Source organism: Rhinichthys klamathensis, unplaced genomic scaffold (genome assembly GCF_029890125.1).
Source record: "Rhinichthys klamathensis goyatoka isolate OS25496 unplaced genomic scaffold, OSU_Roscu_1.1 h1tg000289l_1, whole genome shotgun sequence".
NCBI lineage: Eukaryota > Metazoa > Chordata > Actinopteri > Cypriniformes > Leuciscidae > Rhinichthys > Rhinichthys klamathensis.
This window is the reverse complement of record NW_026606808.1, coordinates 1,670,894-1,690,723: the sequence shown is the minus strand read 5'-3', so window position 1 is coordinate 1,690,723 and position 19,830 is coordinate 1,670,894. Positions and strand designations below refer to the sequence as shown.

At 44.0% G+C, this 19,830-nt stretch overlaps 1 protein-coding gene across 1 annotated transcript; it reads right to left on the bottom strand.

Moving 5' to 3' along the window:
* Window positions 1-777: 777 nt before the first annotated feature.
* On the bottom strand, window positions 778-19,545 carry LOC130103478 (E3 SUMO-protein ligase ZBED1-like). Its single transcript, XM_056269730.1, has 6 exons — window positions 18,085-19,545; window positions 17,468-17,788; window positions 2,784-2,879; window positions 2,617-2,662; window positions 1,036-1,125; window positions 778-794 (listed from the first exon to the last, which is right to left on the bottom strand). The coding sequence occupies exons 1-6, from the start codon at window positions 19,543-19,545 to the stop codon at window positions 778-780; spliced, it is 2,031 nt and encodes a 676-aa protein (XP_056125705.1).
* Between the last annotated feature and the right edge of the window lie 285 nt (window positions 19,546-19,830).

Sequence of the window (19,830 nt, the reverse complement as noted above, 5' to 3'; positions counted from 1 at the left end):
TACCACCGCCTGTCGCTGTCTGTTCTGAGGAGGAGCCGCTGGCCTGCTCTGAAGTTAAGCTGCTGAACAAAAGTGTCGTACCACAGTCTGTTCCATTGTCTACCGTTTGTCCCCCACTAACCGTCCCACTCCGTACCATCGCCCGCTCCGAGGAAGACCCATTGTGGGACACCCCTCCTCCTCCTTACCGTTGCCTAAAAGGCTACTTGCCAGTCCTCACGGAAGACGAACGATTGCACCGACTTCCCTGTTTCGTTACCCGTTGGGTCGCGACTGTGGCATCAAGTCCTCCCCACCCTTGTCTTAGTAAATAGGATTTTAATTCAATAAAATTGAACTTTTGTTACTTACCTTGTTGTCCGTCTGTGGTGCCCCTGGGTAAACTCCTCGAGGTGGTATATGCACAGGGGGGGGCCTGGATTTGTGCCCGTGACATCTATTCTTTTACATTATTATAATGCTAATAGATTCAAGATGCGTGTTTGCCAACCCCAGGGGGTTAAAGTTTAAAGCAGTTTTAGTTAATAGATTCAAGACATTGTTCCAATCTTAAGAAATATAAAATTATCCATAAAGAAAATACATTAACAACATAAAAGTGAAGAAAGAACACTTATGGTATGGAATTGTTCAGTCAGCAACATACTGACCGACTTTTATACATTCTGTTATTAGAATGATGCAGTGCAAAACAGCACAAAACAGTGTAAAAAGGTATATAGTCAGACTATAGTCAGAGCAGTTAGAGAAACTGAATAGTAAAACTTTTATCAGCATTCAGACTGGAACCTCACCTGTGAATGTCAGACATCAAAACAATCACTTCCCAGATAGGGAAATGTGTCAGGCACACCTCTGGGCCTCATCCTTTCTTCAATTCTGGCCCAGTTCTGGCTGGGTCCTCGGCTAAAAACTGGCCCACACACTGAAATCGGACACAAACGATTTCCTCTGGCCCAGATGTGGCCTACACCCTGTAAAATGACTCTTTTTTTATTGATATGACCCAGCTCTGGCCCAGGCTGTCACATTCACCTCCTTCATCTGTGTCTTCACTACACTTCCCAGCATTCCCGGTCATCATCACCTGCACCTGCACCTCATCATCATCATGATCACCGTCACCTGTGTCCCATCACCAGCATGGACTATAAGGCCCAGTCCCAATTCTCACTTGAGCCCTAAGGCCTTCCTGGAAGTGGACACTTGTTGAAAGTGCACTTAGCGGAGTAAGTGCGCAAGGGCCCGAAGCTGTGAAGAGCAGAATTGGGACAGTTTTGCACACGTCACTTCTGTTGTGATCAGGAGAGCAAACACCATTCATTTGGCTAATGTGTGTGCTGCTTATAATAGCTGTAACATGACACAATCCTTTGAATGAAAAAAATAATATCTTTTTTTACTCTTAGCTACCAACCTTTCTGTTAATGTTATTAATATTAAAACAGTTTTTGGCTAAAATAAATTGTGATTGGGGTTTACCTGAGCTTATACTGCCTTACCGTATTCACAGCGATTCGAAATGCAATTTTAATTATGTTATTATGGAAATTGATAGATGAAATTCTTCCCATCCCATACATGAAAAAATACATGACGTGTTGGTGATATATTATATATAGGCTAAGGCTATATATTAAAAGTCTTACATAGGCTATATGAAATAAAATGACACAACCCTGTCTTTTTTTGTTAAATTTCAGTTTTATTGATCAATAATAGCCATTATTAAATTATAAGTAGCCTAAAAAGTATAAGAAGCTATATAAGTCAAGAAATAAAGCAAGTTAAAAGATTCAGTCAAACAGAAGTCAACAGGCTAACGTTACAACGTTACAGTTAAATAGCATAAATATATAAAGTTATGAAACTTCACTTTGCACTCAGCCAAAACGATTTGCCAGGGAACAAATCATAGATTAATGAGATCAAAGATCGCCTGTTAGATATACACAAGCCGATTTAAAGCTCATGTTTAACCACTAGACACAGAGCCCGCGGGAAACGTCAGAATGACTAGCAGGCTGTTCCAGGCGGGGTACATGAGCGCTGTGCGCCCGCTGATCCCTGGAACTCCGAAAAAGTCAGATCAAAATTTTAAATAGGCGCTATCTTTATAAACAAACCACAGATTTGAGCTTTAAACAACTATATTCGCGACTGAAAAACTCTTAAAACTACATTTCGAGACACGATAACACTAATATTTTTTAATTTCGCGGCCTTGAAAAACACTTCACCATACCGGCTTCCTTTATCTTCGGAGTTTCCGCTCCCGAACAGCACCATAGCAACCATTCTCCCCCATTGGTTAGCTGTTCGAAACGTCACAACACTACAAGGATTCTGGGTAATATCCCACAGCAAAGTGAGGTCTGATGCGCACTTGCGAAAGGGGTGCATTAAGTGCCCTTATGATCACCCCTGGAGAACACTATTAGAGGATCGGGACACCCTACGGTCTTGCACCCCTTAGCGAGAACGCGCATTTAGGGGCACAAGGGCGCAAGTGCGGGTATTGGGACAGGGCCTAAAACTCTCACTCTCCCTGCAGTCACGGTCTGGTCTCGTCTATCCATGACTCACAGACTCACCATCTACCAACCTGCTACTTACCTGCTTCCCGATCCATCCATCTTTGATGTGACTGCATCCAATCCATCTACAAGAGAGAAAAGGACATTATCCATTCAGCTAAGCCTGTTTCATGTTTCAAAGTTATTGATCCTTACCTGTTATCTCCGACTGAATATCCATCTGCACAAATAAACTTTATAATTTACCATCCAGTCTGTTCCTTCTGTGAGCCCTGACACAGGCACTGTAAGACAGATCTGGCTGAGAGCCGGCTGGGTCCCGGGCCAGATGTGGCCCAGAAACTGGCAGTAAAACACAAATTCAACCATTTATAAAGATTATGGGTTTTTATTATAAAATTAACACTTTAATATAAACGCGTATTAACACAAATAAACTGATATTAACATTTATTAACAACATACTAACAACCACAAAATAACAAGTAGTCTACATTTATGGTTTCACATTTTATAATTTAAAAAAATGTAGCAACACCAAGTCATGTGTTGGATTCCCTCTAATGCATTGAATGCATTTTAAGATTAGGAAATTATTTAGTAATTATTAAAACTCAATCATGCAAACCTACATTGATAGACTCCATTGCAGTGGTACGTAATTTACACAAAGAACAGTGAGATTTATGTCATTTCTTTTTAAGATAAATGTCATTCAGAATCTCTCAACCACTTTTGCTTGCCTGCCTGGTTTCGTTTGGACATTCATTGAGAAGATGTCTTTTTTAATAATACTACTGGTCAGTGGTCATTAACCTTAGACAAGTATAGAATCATTCAGAAAGAGGCTGTTAATGGCAGTAAATGAGAAAATACACTGCATTTTATGTCTGAATAGTGTATATTTCAAGCCCTTTCTAATTTTGGGCATAACTCCCACTATATTTTGTAAATTGATACATAAAAGGAAAAGAACAATTTTCAGATGACTTAATTCAAGTATATTCTCTCAAAACAAGTCTTATTATACAAAGTCTTGTTTCTCAAATAAACTGATCTTGTTTATATATTGAGATATTTTTATTAAGACAAAAATCTTGTGTTTGACATGCAAGATGGTAAAGAGTTCAGGACACTGCATACAAAAGTACATTTATGACTTTCAGCTTGTTTCCATAAAACCCGGAAGACTAATTGTATTCCATCAATAGTCTCACAGAAACATGTAAATGAGCAAATAAGCAAATCTTTGTCTCGTGCAGGTGATGCAAATATGTTAAAGTTTAAAGATAAAGACACAATCTACTCATTTTGTGCAGTCTGTAAAGAAAGTTAATGTGCATTTTGGACATTTTCTTCCATTTTCTCATGCAAAGCCTCAGTTGTCATGTTGAACCTCACTCTACAATGTTTGACTTGATATCCATTAGTCACACATTCATTTTATGACACAATGAAGACATTCCCTCTCATCTCTAACGAGTGAAGATCACACATTCATAAGATTAATAATAAAATGAAAGATAACTGAATAATTGTTTTAAAAAAAAAGAACATAATAACGGTAAAACAACACAAATGTATTTTTTACTTAGCTACACTCACACACACAGGTTGCTATTTAAAAAGTCAAATAAGATCATTGTAACACGGGGTGTTCAGAATAAACAGTTATTGACAAAACTAATAGAAAACAAAGAAACATACAAAAAACCAAGGGAACAATTAATAAACAATAACAAGATGCCCATAAGGACAACAACCAACAATGAAACACACAGAGGGGTTAAGGGTTTCACAAAACAAACATGGGGATAATCTAGTATGTTGTGTCTAGTTTAAAGTTATCCCCTAACCCTAAGCCAACCCCAAAAACTACCCATTACAGAAAACGTACTCGGTTACTAACGTAACCTCGGTTCTCTCTAGAGAGGGAACGGGTACTGCGTAATAGCTTTACGCTAGGGGAAAAACAATTTTTTTCCACGAGATATTGAAGCCAAAAATTATCCTTAATTTTTTATTAATGTAAAACGCTTTGCAGCAGCAAGCAGACATAGGCGAGACAGCTCGCGCGCCTATTGGTTGCTCTTGCGGCAAATGCAGCAGCCTATCGAGAGAGACTCTGCGTGACGTAATGACCAATGGGGGCAATTCGCGCCCATATCGTCACGTCCCGCCAGAAAGGGCGTGGTCTCACCCTATAAATATACTCGTTAGGCTGGTACAAGCTGGTTTTTATCGCTGAAGCGAACCAGAGCGTATTCCAAGCACGGCAAGATACGCAGTACTCGTTCCCTCTCTAGAGAGAACCGAGGTTAGGTTAGTAACCGAGTACGTTCTCTTACGAGAGTATCTCTCGTACTGCGTAATAGCTTTACGCTAGGGGAACACAATGCAACACGCCGTGCGTACAGGGATCCAACACCAAAGTCCCAAGGGCCGAAGCCTAGGGCTCATGTAGTGCATAATCACCATAAACTCACATAGAGTGGAGGAAGAGAGGCTGGAAGCGTCATTCCCTATAAAAAAGCACCCAGCGTGGCTATCATATGACAATAAAACGCGCAGCCAGGGTGAAAGCTTTCAGCCTGATCTGGGTGGCCATACGTGTGTCAACACTCATGGGGCTGCAGTAAACTCAGCATCTGGGCCGCACAGCAGGGCAGATAGCACTGAATTTTAGACCGCCAAAAGCTTAGCTTGTAAGGCGGGTACCTCCCGGTTATAGTATTTTATAAATGTAGACGGCGAGGCCCAGCCCGCGGCCGTACAGATATCTTGCAGGGAAACCCCGCTCGACCAAGCCCACGAAGAGGCCACGCCTCTCGTGGAGTGCGCTCTGACACCCAAGGGGCACTGTAGGCCCTTTGCAGAGTAAGCGAGCGCAATGGCATCCACTATCCATCTGGATAGGCTCTGTTTTGAGGCGGCGAGTCCCTTGGAACGCCCACCAAACAAAACGAAAAGCTGCTCCGTCTGTCTGAAAACAGACGAGCGTGACACATAAGCTCTCAATGCCCTGACGGGGCAAAGGAGACTCGCGTCCTCCTCCTCACTGAGAACCGGAAGGGCGGACAGGGAAATTACCTGGGCCCTAAACGGTGTATTGAGGGATTTCGGGACATACCTGTGCTTAGGTTTGAGAATGACCTTCGAGTCATTAGGCCCAAACTCCATACACGACGCGCTTACTGAAAGCGCCTGCAAGTCCCCTATGCGCTTCACTGAAGCGAGAGCCATGAGAAACACTGTTTTGAACGACAGGTGTTTCATGTCCACCAGCTGGATTGGCTCGAACGGGGCGCCTTTCATGGCCTCCAGGACCGTGGAAAGGTCCCACGTCGGGACTGAAGGGGGCCTGGGAGGGTTCAGCCTCCGAGCTCCCCTAAGGAAACACACGACTAAGTCGTTTTTCCCCAGCGACTGGCCAGACACCGGTTTTGCAAACGTTGCTATGGCCGCCACATATACTTTGAGCGTGGATGGGGTCCTGCCCTTATCCAGTAGCTCTTGAAGGAAGGAAAGCACTTCCGAAACCCCGCATTCCACAGGTGAAAAGCTCTGGGCTTGACACCATGCAGAGAAAACAGACCATTTCGAGGAGTAGAGCCGCCTGGTAGACGGAGCTCTAGCCTGCGCGATCGTGTTTAACACTCCTTCTGGGAGGCTAGCGGGTACCCATTGATGGCCCATGCGTGCAGGGACCACAACTCCGGGCGAGGGTGCCAAATCGAGCCCTCCGCCTGAGAGAGGAGGTCTCTCCTCAATGGTACAGGCCATGGGGCAGTGCTGGTCAGCTGCATCAGGGCAGGGAACCACGTCTGGTTTGTCCAGAGCGGGGCTACGAGCAGCACTGGGCATCCGTTCTCCCTGATTCGTTCCAACACCTAAGGCAGGAGCGAGACAGGAGGAAAAGCATATAGGGGGCAGCGGGGCCAAACATGAGCCAGCGCGTCCTTGCTTTTCGAGAAAAACTCCAGGCAATGAGCGTTTTCGTGGGACGCGTATAGGTCCACCTGTGCTCTGGCGAACGTTTTCCACAGCAGCTGGACCGTCTGCGGGTGCAGCGACCATTCCCCTGCTGGAACATTGTTCCTGGACAGTCTGTCTGGTCCCACATTCAGGTGACCAGGCACGTGCGCTGCTCTCAGTGAGAGCAGGCTGTGCTGAGCCCAGACCAGGAGGCGTTCCGTCAGCCTGTGAAGGTTTCGTGACCTGACGCCGCCCTGGCGATTTATGTATGCCACCACTGACATGTTGTCCGACCGGACCAAGACGTGGTGGCCTGTTACCTGGGGACAAAAACGCCGTAGCGCTTTGTCGACTGCTATCATCTCCAAGCAGTTTATGTGAAGGAGCTTTTCCCGTTCTGACCACAGGCCAGCTAGCGGTCTGCCCTCGAGCAGTGCTCCCCACCCCAAGGTGGAGGCGTCCGTAGACACCACCTTCACACTCGAAGCGGTCCCCAGACTCACACCTGACTGATACCAGTCGGTTATTTTCCAAGGTTCCAGAGCTGAAACACACTGTAGGTTGACCCTGAGGCGAAACAGACCCGCTGTCCATGCCCTGGGTGGAACCCGCGCTTTCAGCCACATCTGCAATGGGCGCATGCGAAGCAAGCCCCACTGGAGTACAGAGGCCGCTGAGGCCATCAGCCCCAGCATTTTCTGAAACCTTTTGAGCGGAACTATCGAGCCGTGGCGGAAGGATTTCGCGACGCGCTGAATATTTAGTCCGCGCTCTGGTGACAGGCGTGCCGTCATGGATAGCGAGTCTAACACTGTTCCCAGAAAGGACATTTTCTGACTGGGAGACAGTGAGCTCTTCGCCCAATTGACTGTGAGGCCCAGCTCCTCGAGGTGCTCGAGTAATGCGGCCCTGTGTTCTATGAGCTCCGATCGTGATCGAGCTAGAATCAGCCAATCGTCCAAGTAGTTCAGGACTCGCATGCCCTGAAGTCTCAGGGGTGCGAGCGCCGCGTCCATGCACTTCGTGAATGTACGAGGTGCTAGGGACAGGCCGAACGGCAGTACTGTGTATTGATATGCCTGGCCCTCGAAAGCGAATCTCAAGAATCGCCTGTGATGGGACGCTATTTGTATTTGGAAATAGGCGTCTTTCAGATCTATTGACATAAACCAGTCCCCGTGGCGCACTTGCGCGAGGATTTTCCTGGTCGTAAGCATTCTGAACTGGCGCTTCACAAGCGCTCTGTTCAGCTGTCGCAGATCTAAAATGGGTCTGAGACCTCCATCTTTTTTCGGTACCAGAAAATATCTGCTGTGTAGGCCCCCTTTGCTCTGAGCTTGAGATAAAGGTTCTATAGCACCTTTGCTCAGTAGTTTCGCTATCTCGGCTCGAAGTAGATGAGATACTTCGTTTTCCACCGTCGTCTCGACGCGCGCCGTATAACGGCGGGGACGTCGAGCGAACTGTAGCGAATAGCCTCTTTTTATAGTGTTCAGCACCCATTCTGATACCCCAGGAAGCTGTGCCCACACTTTCGCGTGAATAGCTAGGGGTAGAATGAGATCTGGGCTCTGGCCGAGACATAGTGACGGCAAGAGAGCTCCGGCGTGCTGTAACGCAGACACTGTGTTTACAGTGTGTGAGGCGGGGGGCGCGCCGATCGCGGCGGGCAGCCTGGCCGCGCTCAAAACCCTTATAGCAGTTTGCTGAGGGAGAGAGAGCGGGGCGAGCCCAGTGGGGCTTAACATGTCTTTGAGTGAATGTGGGCGCAGGACAGCGGGCACATTTACTGCACTGAAAAACACCGTCGGCCTGAGCTGACTGAATGCGTGTTGGTTTCGTTTTCACAGAACCCGTGGGACATGTGGTGTGTAGTGTTTGTGGGCACTGAGACGTAGGCACATTCACTACATTTAGTGCACAATCGACATGAGGCGATTTTGTTTGTGCGAGCCCTGCATTTTTGCGGGCTGTGTTTGTGTGTAGAAATGAGCCCTGGGTTGTAGGCATTTTCAATACACTCATAACACCATCGGCTGTGGCCGGAATACCAGAAAATACACCATTTATGTGATTTATCTGGGTCGCCGTGGGAACAGCATTTGTGTGCAGGCTACATGGTACTGGCTTGCTTACTGCAAAATACACTGGAACAGTCACATTTTCTGGAACTGAACGAGCGAAAATTTCAGTGGAAGTCTGGCCACGGCGAGACTGAAACACCGTCGATTTCCTAGGAGGCTAGGAAGACTTGTGTTGGTTTCGTTTTACAGAAACCGTGGTAGTGTTTGTGGGCACTGGGTTGTGGGCACATTCACTACATTTAATGCACAATTGACATGCGTCGATTTCATTTGTGCGAGCCCTGTACCGTGGCGGGCTGTGTTTGTGTGTAGAAATGAACACTGGGCTGTGAGCATTTTATTACACTTATAACACCATCGGCTGTGGCCGGAAAACCAGAAATACAATGATTACATGATTTTTCTGGGTCGCTGTGGAAACGGCCTTTATGTGCAGGCAAGCGGGCCGTGGTACCAGCTTGTTTACTGCAAAATACACTGGAACAGTCGCATTTTCTGGAACTGAACGAGCGAAAAGTTTCGGTGGAAGTCTGGCCGCGGCGAGACTAAACTTTTATCTGCTGCGAGAGCCGGGATCGAACACGGGTCTCTCGCGTGAAAGCTTCGGGTTCCGCCACTGGGCCACAGGGAGAACTACACTAGCGCAAGCAGATAAGAGAGTGTCATCACAGTTTTGTGTGTGTCGGCGTTTGTATGCAGTTGTGCGTGTTATACAACAGGCTCATTGCTGCAATAATGACATTTTCAGCCGCTCAAACTAGGAGCTGAGAAATGTTTAAGAAATGGAGATTAGTCCGGCCTCGGCGGGGACTAAAACACACTCTTTTCTCATTTGCCGGTGACGCACGCCCATGGGGGGCGGGGTAGATTTCTTATAACGTAAAGAAAGCTAGCCGCGGTTTTAGGGCTCGCGGTCTTGATGCTGGCCCGTTTCCTTGACGACTCGCGGACAGAAGGCGGAGGTCCACAGAGCTCGCCTGTTGCGCGGCGGTTGCGCGGGCGCCTCCCAATCGAGGCCGATGCTTTCCACGGCCTGAGAGAGCAGACGCATCAGCTCAGTCTCAATGCCGGTTCTCTTACCAGTGGGCTGGCGGGAAACGCTAGCGGAGGGGAGGTCCACGGAGCTCGCCCAATCCTCGCTATCGGATGCCAGAAGAGAACACGCCTCGGTGGGTTCGTCGAACTCGTGGACGGACGCGGCGGCAGGCGGCGGCCATTGTCCGTCAGTGAGCGACTCGAGCGAAGCCGGCGAAGCTGGCGGGCGAACCGGCGAGCTTTGGCGGGCTGGAGAAAGCTCGGGAGCGCTGGGCGCGGCGCTTCTTGCGGCGCGGCACCACGGCGGGCTGTGGTGAAGGCTCGGAGAATGATGCCAGGCGAGTCCTCAGAGTCACCATAGGCAAAAACTCGCAATGAGGGCATCCGCCGTCAGCGAGCGCGAGAGCCGCGTGATCCTCACCCAGGCAGGACACACAGATGACGTGACGGTCTCCGTCGCTGAGCGGGGCGCGGCACGAGCCACAGGAAGGCATCTTTAAAAAGACGCAGCTCTTTTGTGAAGAGAAGTGTGAGTCGCGTCAAGTAAGCGAGCAAACACTCTCAGCAGAGTAAAGATACACAGAGTATAAAAGGATATAGAACGCCGGAAAGCGCAGCAGGTACGGCAGTTGAAGGCGGCGAGGCCAGCGACTCCAGAGCTCGTCCCGCTGAAAGGCTTGCTTCGACGGCGCGGCTTCTCACTCCGGATCCAGTGATGCGTGTGCGTCGCTGAAGAGATAAAAATCAGCTTGTACCAGCCTAACGAGCATATTTATAGGGTGAGACCACGCCCTTTCTGGCGGGACGTGACGATATGGGCGCGAATTGCCCCCATTGGTCATTACGTCACGCAGAGTCTCTCTCGATAGGCTGCTGCATTTGCCGCAAGAGCAACCAATAGGCGCGCGAGCTGTTTCGCCTATGTCTGCTTGCTGCTGCAAAGCGTTTTACATTAATAAAAAATTAAGGATAATTTTTGGCTTCAATATCTCGTGTAAAAGAGTTTTTCCCCTAGCGTAAAGCTATTACGCAGTACGAGATACTCTCGTAAGAGAACTTTCTGTATTTTTACTCTATTCATATGATTTAGCTGTTTTCATTCTAAAAAAAAAAATAAAGACATTTTTAAATAATGAAATGTTTTTTTATATAAGGCACTAAAACACTTTATCAAGACATTGAACACTTCAAATATCCCAGTGAACATTCAAGATCAATAAAATTGTCACCCATGATTCATTAAGGTTCTTGGCTTCTGTCATAATACAGATACTAGTACAGATGTTAGTGTTTTTACACACACACACACACAAAATGTATATATATGACAAAAGTTTTGCATGGCAAAGGGTGATCGATATTGATTTGATTTAGTTAATAGAGGTTATTATTCTTTTTTTTTTTTAAACATCCTTACAGTTCTTACGTCCATGACGTACTGTAATGTTGTTATACTTTTGGTTCTGTTGTTGTTGTTCTTGCTGTCTCCTTTTCCTCCTGGATGTAATGGGAGGCAGCTGGTGGTTATACCGGAGAAGAAACCCGGATTCCCGAATTCCCCTTGAATTCCTCTGGAAGGAGCTCTCTGCCTCTTTGATCGCTCTTAAAGGAGCTGTATGTAAGAAATGTATTTCAATTAATCATAAAATGGCCCTGATGTGTCTCTAGATATTAAGAAATCATGTTCATTTCAAATACTTATATCACTGACAACAGTAGTACGGCCACGATATTGTCATTTAAAAAGTAAAGTTGCAGCCCTCAACTGATGTTGATGTTGTCATCTTGTGTTTTGGCCTGAAGCCCCACCCTCCACCTATCTACCAATCACGAAGTCAGTAGTGTTTCGGCATCCGGGTTGCCAGCTCTGCTCTAGTTGAAAGCTCCTTGTAGCAGCCTATGTTCCTGCTGGATCCTGCAGCCTATCTGGCAACCTCGAGTCAGGGGGGAGGGGGAGGGGATGCACCGCTCTACAGTAATTTGAAAGTGATTGCAGTACCATTTTTGGCCACAATCTTACATACAGCTACTTTAAGTCTTGACTGACTGTATTGTGCTGTGTGTGAAGGTGGAAATGTAATGCAACAGATTGTAATTGCTATGCTCTCTTTTTTGATTAACAGAGTGCTGTTAGCCACTTTTGATAGTGTTACTGTGAGACTTTACTGCTAAAATAAGTGGTACCACCAGTACTTGACCATACCAAAGATCAGTAGTACAGATCTTTTATAAATGTATACATTTATTTATAACATTTATTTATAACATTTATAAATGCACAAATGTGCATTTATAAAACATGAATCATATTAGATGTTCTTAGGAGCACAAACCATAAATGAATACCCTATTCATTAATTTGGTTTCAAATTATGTTAATGTATTAAAATAAACATTTTTAATCATTTTAATAACATTTCAAAGGATTTATATTTTTAGCACTTAAGTGTTATGACAGACCAGTCCTATGTTACTCACTTATTTTTCTTATTATTTATATTTCAGTAGATCTGCACTTCACTGTTACTCAACAAATAACTCAATATAACTCAACAAAAATGTACTCTCTGTTCTTTGCAGCTATCTACGCGAATCTTTTACGGCAAGAGGGAGACAGTTGTGCCAGCCCACCCCAGCATCAGTGATGATGAGGGCTCTGAGGAGGAAGATGATGATGTGGCAGACCCAAGTCTCAGCCTCAGACGTCACGCCCACGGAACGTTGGCTAAACGTCTGATGCATATGGTACACTTAACTGGAAACACTTCAGGAATGTCTAAGTCGTCATCTGATTGGTTGAATTTTATCGGATTTCCGGGGGGCGCGAGTGTCGCGTTTATTTTCGGTCCGCCGGGAAACAAAGCGCAGACGTGTGATTGCGGAAGAAAAACTGTTGTGTTTCACTGGTGTTGTGATTAGCTGGCTAAAATCGTATCTTAGTGATAGGAGTTTTATTGTTAAAATTGGAAATTGTTCCTCAACACTAACATCTTTGTCCTGTGGAGTTCCCCAGGGCTCAATTTTGGGTCCTTTATTATTCAATCTTTACATGCTACCACTTGGTAAACTCATAATGAAAAATTCAATCTCCTACCACAGTTATGCTGATGACACACAAATTGATTTACCTCTAATGCCTAATGGCTATACCCCCATTGAAACTCTCTGTCAGTGCATTGAAGAAATAGATACTTGGATGTCACAGAACTTTCTCCAGCTTAATAAAAATAAAACTGAGGTTATCGTTTTTGGAAGAAATGAGGAAAAATTTAAAATCTCTACCCTGCTCGAAAAAAAAGGGTTTAATAGCAAAGGAAGTGGTAAGAAACCTTGGTGTCTTAATAGATAATAATCTAAAATTTGATAGTCACATAAAAACAATCACAAAATCAGCATATTTTCATCTTAAGAATATCAATAAACTTAAAAAATGTATGTCTAAGGACGATCTTGAAAAGATCATACATGCTTTTATTTCTAGTAGGATTGATTATTGTAATGTGCTTTTAACTGGACTCCCCAAAAAGACTTTAAAACCTCTCCAAATGGTACAGAATAGTGCAGCCAGGATCCTTACAAAAACTAAAAGAATAGATCATAAAACTCCAATTTTAAAGTCCTTACACTGGCTCCCAATTAGATACAGGATTAATTTTAAGGCACTCTTATTAGTTTTTAAGTCAATAAAGGGGATGGGACCTAAATATCTTCATGATATGTTTCAACAGTATACTCAACCAAGACCCCTTAGATCACAGCATAAACAGCTTCTACTAAAGCCCATTGTTAGAACAAAACAAGGGGAAGCTGCTTTTGAATATTTCGGCGTCCATCTCTGGAACCAGCTTCCAGAAAACATTAAAAATGCTCCAACTATTACAATTGTTAAAAATAGATTAAAGACCAAGCTTTTTTTCAGATGCTTTTTGTAGTTAATGCATAATGAATGCATGTGTGTATGTGTATGTATATGTATATGTGTGTATATGTATGTATAGGTATGTTGGTTCATTATTTAATATTTTTGTGTATTAATCTTTTTAATGTCTTTTGCTGGTGTTTTATATATATATCATTTTAACTATTTATGCCATATTGTGTGAAGCGCATTGTATTGCTGCTATGTATGAAATGCGCTATACAAATAAAATTGCCTTGCCTTGCCTTACATGAGTGACAATGAGCATTTATCAAGATCAGCTAAACGTAGGATTCTCAAAAGTATGCGAGGTTCACGGCATAGACTCTTTGAAGTTTTCTTCTCCTTCTTTGATTTTCTATGCTGACTGACTTGTAGCACGCCAGTCTGTTGTTGTGGGGACATTTCCACGCCCCGAAACGTGACGCTGAACGAAACGAACTGTAATTGGTTGTTTGACATGTCGGTCAAACGGCCTTATGGGCGGGCCTTGGCCAAAGAAAGCTGCTATGAGTTCCAGACCTTCAGCTGTCAGTCTGAAGGTCTGGCTACGCGAGACTAGGCAGACCCTGACTTCCTCCCACCCACCCACAACCTAGACACTCCAGGCCAGAGTGATATAGGCCCCTCTGCCAAAAGGTGTAATTTAATTTAAAATGTTCCTAATAATAATTTAAAATGTTCCTAAATAAATATTTTTATGTTTGTAACAAGTTTATGCGTTTTTATTATATTTTTATATATACACTTTTTAAGGGGAAAAAATTACCCTAGACTGGCGAGGAACCATATGGTAACTTCATTGCCCTTGATTTCCAACCTAAAAAAAATATATTTTTTAAAAAACTCACAAATGTTTAGAAGTCTTATAATATCCTCCAATAACACTCTATGGTTGAAATTTAGGGTATAAACACAGTTAACACCTTAAAGGTTGTATCAGCGATTGTGGTGTCGTCACTTCTGTTTGTGTTTGAAGCGAGATCCCAAACAAACCAAGTTAGCTCGCCCCTCCCTCCCGTTTCATGCATCATGAAAAAAAGAATCATGCACGCGCAAGTTCTCTTCACCTTTCAAAAGACTTCCCGATAACTATTCGTGTCTTGGAATAAACACGATGTCATTCCCTCGCCCTAATCCTCCTCCTCCTCTTGGGGATTGACTCAGCCATGTTCAATTTCTCTTGTTCGTTGATAGCATAGACAATACGGACAGAGAGTCCGTGACGTCACCCGTAGGTTTCTGAAGAGCGTTTTTAAAGCCTAAAGTGGGCGGGGCCGGCCGTCGCCATCTTGGCAGCGCGTCACCTCTCGTCACTCCCGGATAAAATAAAATGGGCAAAGAGGCGGGACGTGGGTGGAGCTGAGGTGCTAATGCTATATGCTACTGGCCTCGCGCTAAAGTGACAGGTGATTGAAGAAGTAAAGCCAATAGTTAAAGTTCATGTTTTTGCCCTTCGAAATATTATAATAGTTAAAAGACGTAACTAAAAGTGAGACTGTGTATCGTGATGTATTATTATTCTGCTATAAAAATGTATTATCATGCAGCAACTTACAATATTGCTCTGAGCTTGTGCGTGGAGTGATTCATGCGCATAAATGTCAGCATTGCATCGCACGTCAAGTTCGTAAAGAGCTTTATTCGGTCCATTTTAAAATCTGATTTTGGCTGATTTTTCCAGTGGTGGAATGTAACGAAGTACAAATACTTCGTTACTTTACTTAAGTAAATTTTTCACGTATCTGTACTTTACTTAAGTAGAATCAATAGTGCATACTTTTTACTTTTACTTCGTTACATTTTGTAGCAATTATTATACTTTCTACTCCACTACATTTCTACTACGTTCTGTTACATTTTCGTTACATTTTCTGATCAGTTTTTCCCCTGCCAAAACGTCATCCTGACCGTCCGTTCATCGCACGTTTCTGTCTCACCAGTGAAGTTTGGTTGCCATAGATATATCAACCCGGTCACACTACACTCACCTAAAGGATTATTAGGAACACCATACTAATACTGTGTTTGACCCCCTTTTGCCTTCAGAGCTGCCTTAATTATACGTGGCATTGATTCAACAAGGTGCTGAAAGCATTCTTTAGAAATGTTGGCCCATATTGAAAGGATAGCATCTTGCAGTTGATGGAGATATGTGGGATGCACATCCAGGGCACGAAGCTCCCGTTCCACCACATGCCTAAGATGCTCTATTGGGTTGAGATCTGGTGACTGTGGGGGCCATTTTAGTACAGTGAACTCTTTGTCATGTTAAAGAAACCAATTTGAAATGATTAGAGCTTTGTGACATGGTGCATTATCCTGCTGGAAGTAGCCATCAGAGGATGGGTACATGGTGGCCATAAAGGGATGGACATGTCAGAAACAATGCTCAGGTAGGCCGTGGCATTTAAACGATGCCCAATTGGCACTAAGGGGCCTAAAGTGTGCCAAGAAAACATCCCCCACACCATTACACCACCACCACCAGCCTGCACAGTGGTAACAAGGCATGATGGGTCCATGTTCGCATTCTGTTTACGCCAAATTCTGACTCTACCATCTGAATGTCTCAACAGAAATCGAGACTCATCAGACCAGGCAACATTTTTCCAGTCTTCAACTGTCCAATTTTGGTGAGCTCTTGCAAATTGTAGCCTCTTTTTCCTATTTGTAGTGGAGATGAGTGGTACCCGGTGGGGTCTTCTGCTGTTGTAGCCCATCCGCCTCAAGGTTGTGCGTGTTGTGGCTTCACAAATGCTTTGCTGCATACCTCGGTTGTAACGAGTGGTTATTTCAGTCAAAGTTGCTCTTCTATCAGCTTGAATCAGTCAGCCAATTCTCCTCTGACCTCTAGCATCAACAAGGCATTTTCGCCCACAGGACTGCCGCATACTGGATGTTTTTCCCTTTTCACACCATTCTTTGTAAACTCTAGAAATGGTTGTGCGTGAAAATCCCAGTAACTGAGCAGATTGTGAAATACCCAGACCGGCCCGTCTGGCACCAACAACCATGCCACGCTCAAAATTGCTTAAATCACCTTTCTTTCCCATCCTGACATTCAGTTTGGAGTTCAGGAGATTGTCTTGACCAGGAGCACACCCCTAAATGCATTGAAGCAACTGCCATGTGATTGGTTGATTAGATAATTGCATTAATGAGAAATTGAACAGGTGTTCCTAATAATCCTTTAGGTGAGTGTAAATGCGTCTCTATAGCACGCAGTGTGTTTATCGTACAATTTATACGCGAAAATGAGTTTTTACATGCATAGGAAACGCATTGGTAGGTTTAGTAGTGATGTGGGGTGTGTGTGTATTATACGTTTGGTTAGGATTAGTATGGCAAGCCAAGAGGTTCAGAATTACGCCATAAATGAATCGCGTTTACAGCCAAACGCCGTCATATACAGCGTTTTAACATAATATGTGTGTTTATATATATTAGGGGTGTAACGGTTCACAAAATTCACGGTTCGGTTCGGTACGGTACACTGGTGTCACGGTTCGGTTCGGTACGGTTCGGTATAGTTTAGATACAGCAAAAAGAAAAAAAATTGCCAGATTTTTTAAAATGTTTTATTCATTAGAACTTAAGTATGACTTTTTTGTTTACATTGAACAATGATGGAGCAATACTTTACCCATCTTCTATGGTATTTTCTTAGCAGCATACTGTGTAAAACAAAAACAGCTCCTTATAAAAAAAAATGAAAATGTAATATTGTTGTAGTTATGAACAAATACAAAGATACAAATACAATTTTGTTTTTATCTGGAACTCTATAACTCTTTATGTGGAGTGTGTTTTTACTCAATTGTTAAGTTTTTTTTCAGAAAGATGAGAATGTCCACATTTTTTGTGGACAGCACAGATCTGCTTGATGAAACAATGTCCCCAGCAGTGGAAAATACCCTCTCGCTAGGGACAGAGGTTCCAGGCACAGCCAAGTAACGCTGTGCCAACCTGGCAAAATGAGGGTATAAGTGCTCATGGTTTTTCCACCATTTTAGTGGATCTGCATCCAGGGGAATAGAGTCCACCATGTACAATTTCATCTCCTCCTCTGCCAATTTGGCCACAGATTTGGGGCTTGAATCATGATGATGGGTCATGAACATTCCTCCAAAAAGCTCAGTCATGGCTGATTTCTTTTCTCGTGGAGGTGATGTTGAGGGCTCCAAGTCCACTGTCTCTATGGAGGTTGCTGGCTCTGTGGTGCTCGTAGCTTGCTCCTTGAGAAATATAAACAACAATAATCTTAGATACATGCTCATCATATAACCCATAGCATGGGATTTACTACAAAATGTTCTAAATCACACACGCAATTGCAAATGTTATACACAGGGACATGGGATACAACATTACAAACAGATTATAATGCACATAACATCTGGATGTATTCGGTGTCAAAGTATTGATATGAAAATGTTATTAAAAAATCCCTTAAAACTAAAGGTATGCAAATAATTAATCAAAAATATAGTAAGCAGCAAAATATAAATAGTACCATTTGTTCAATACTCACAGTCACAATCTCTGTGGTTAGAGCTTCATAGACTCTCAGGCGAGTGGTAGCATCCAAGTGTTGCAGTGATTTAAAACGTGGATCTAAAGCTGTGCTCTTGTGTAGGTAATCTTGAAGATCAGGTAACGTGTATCGCTGCTGCAGGTCATTTTTGATGGCTGTTTTGACACCCCTCACTGCTGGGCTGTCATCATCAGACAGTTCCATGGATTTCAGGATCATCATTTTCATAGGAAGGACCATGGACGCAGATGGAGAGGACTCGGTGCACATAAGGGTTGTCACAGTTTTCAAGGGTTTCAAAACTGTGATAACATTCTCAGCCAGTCGCATGTCGTTTTCAGACAAAGTCATAATGTCTTTAACATTTTTCTTCACAGCTTTGTCTGTCATTGCAGAATACACTGCAGCCTGCTGTTCAATATATCTTTCTATCATATCATAGCTTGAATTCCATCTAGTTGGTATATCTTGGATGAGTTTGTGAACAGGAAGCTGCAGCAACTCCTGTTTTGTCTTCAACACATGGGCTGCTGTTGTGCTTCTGTGAAAAAAGGTCACAATCTTTCTGATCTTTGCTAGGAGACGAGAGATCTGCTGCACTGCCATTGCTTTCTGAGATGCTAGATTAATGACATGGGCAAAGCACCCTATTTGTGGCCCAAGTCCAGCAGCTCCAACAACAGCATTAACTATATTCCTGGCATTGTCAGTAGTCACAGGAATAGTTAGATTAGCTCTCTCCAACTTCCACACTTCCACTGCTTCTGTTATCCCTTTGGCCAAATCCTCACTCGTGTGACTATCAAGGGGGCGTGTCTGAAGAACGTGGCTTTTCAGTTCCCATTCAGCGGTAATGTAATGTGCCGTTACAGTCAGGTAGCTTTGTGTAGCCCTTGACATCCAGCCGTCTGTTGTCAGAGCAACGGCTGTTGCTTTGGCCAATTGGTTTTCTATTTGGGCTTTTGTTTTTTGGTACAAAGCAGGAATTACAGTCTGGCTGAAATGGGCTCGCGAGGGAATAGTGTAACGGGGCTCAATTACATTAAGCATGTTCTTAAAACCTGCGTTTTCCACTACAGAGTAAGGTCTCATATCCGCGGCTATAAATGTACCAATCGCCGCGGTGATCTGTTTTGCCCTGTTTGAATCAGTTGGAAATGCCTGTCTAAATGCTGCGGGGATAGATTGTGTCATGTATGTTTCTGCTTGTTTTCGTCTTGTTCCGGATACTGACACACTGGGGTGATGTCGTCGTAAATGAGTTGACATGTTTGAAGTATTCCCGTTGGTGTGCCCTATTGTCATGTAGCAGATGCGACATACCGTTGTTTTTTTATCCACCACTCTCTTGCCATCACCATCATAGCTTACAGGGAAACCAAAGTGGACCCAAACACCAGATCTGTTGGTTATTGGAGGATCTTCTATTTCTGGTCCGTTAAACGCATTACTGGCCATTTTGCAACGAGTCTGTTCAGCGCGTACGCCTAACTAACATAATGTTTTTTTTTCTTCGGGGGTGGCAGAGGCGTTGCCTGTTACGTCGTTTGGGCGTCGTTTACCTTATTGAGCGCATAACATTATATTTCACACACCCTTTTATTTTTCAAATGTAATTAATTAGTCCAACGAACCGTTCGGTTTATAATGCGTACCGCGTACCGAACCGAAAGCCTCGTACCGAACGGTTCGATACGAATACGCGTATCGTTACACCCCTAATATATATATATATATATATAC

Bases quoted from the DNA above. Each gene is read 5' to 3' on its own strand.
- LOC130103478 (XM_056269730.1), bottom strand. From the start codon at position 19,545: ATGGCCAGTAATGCGTTTAACGGACCAGAAATAGAAGATCCTCCAATA. The intron at 17,789-18,084 runs GTGAGTATTGAA...ATATTTCTCAAG, and splicing joins TAACCACAGAGATTGTGACT to GAGCAAGCTACGAGCACCAC. The intron at 1,126-2,616 runs GTAAGTAGCAGG...GATGGGACACAG, and splicing joins ATGGATGGATCGGGAAGCAG to GTGACGGTGATCATGATGAT.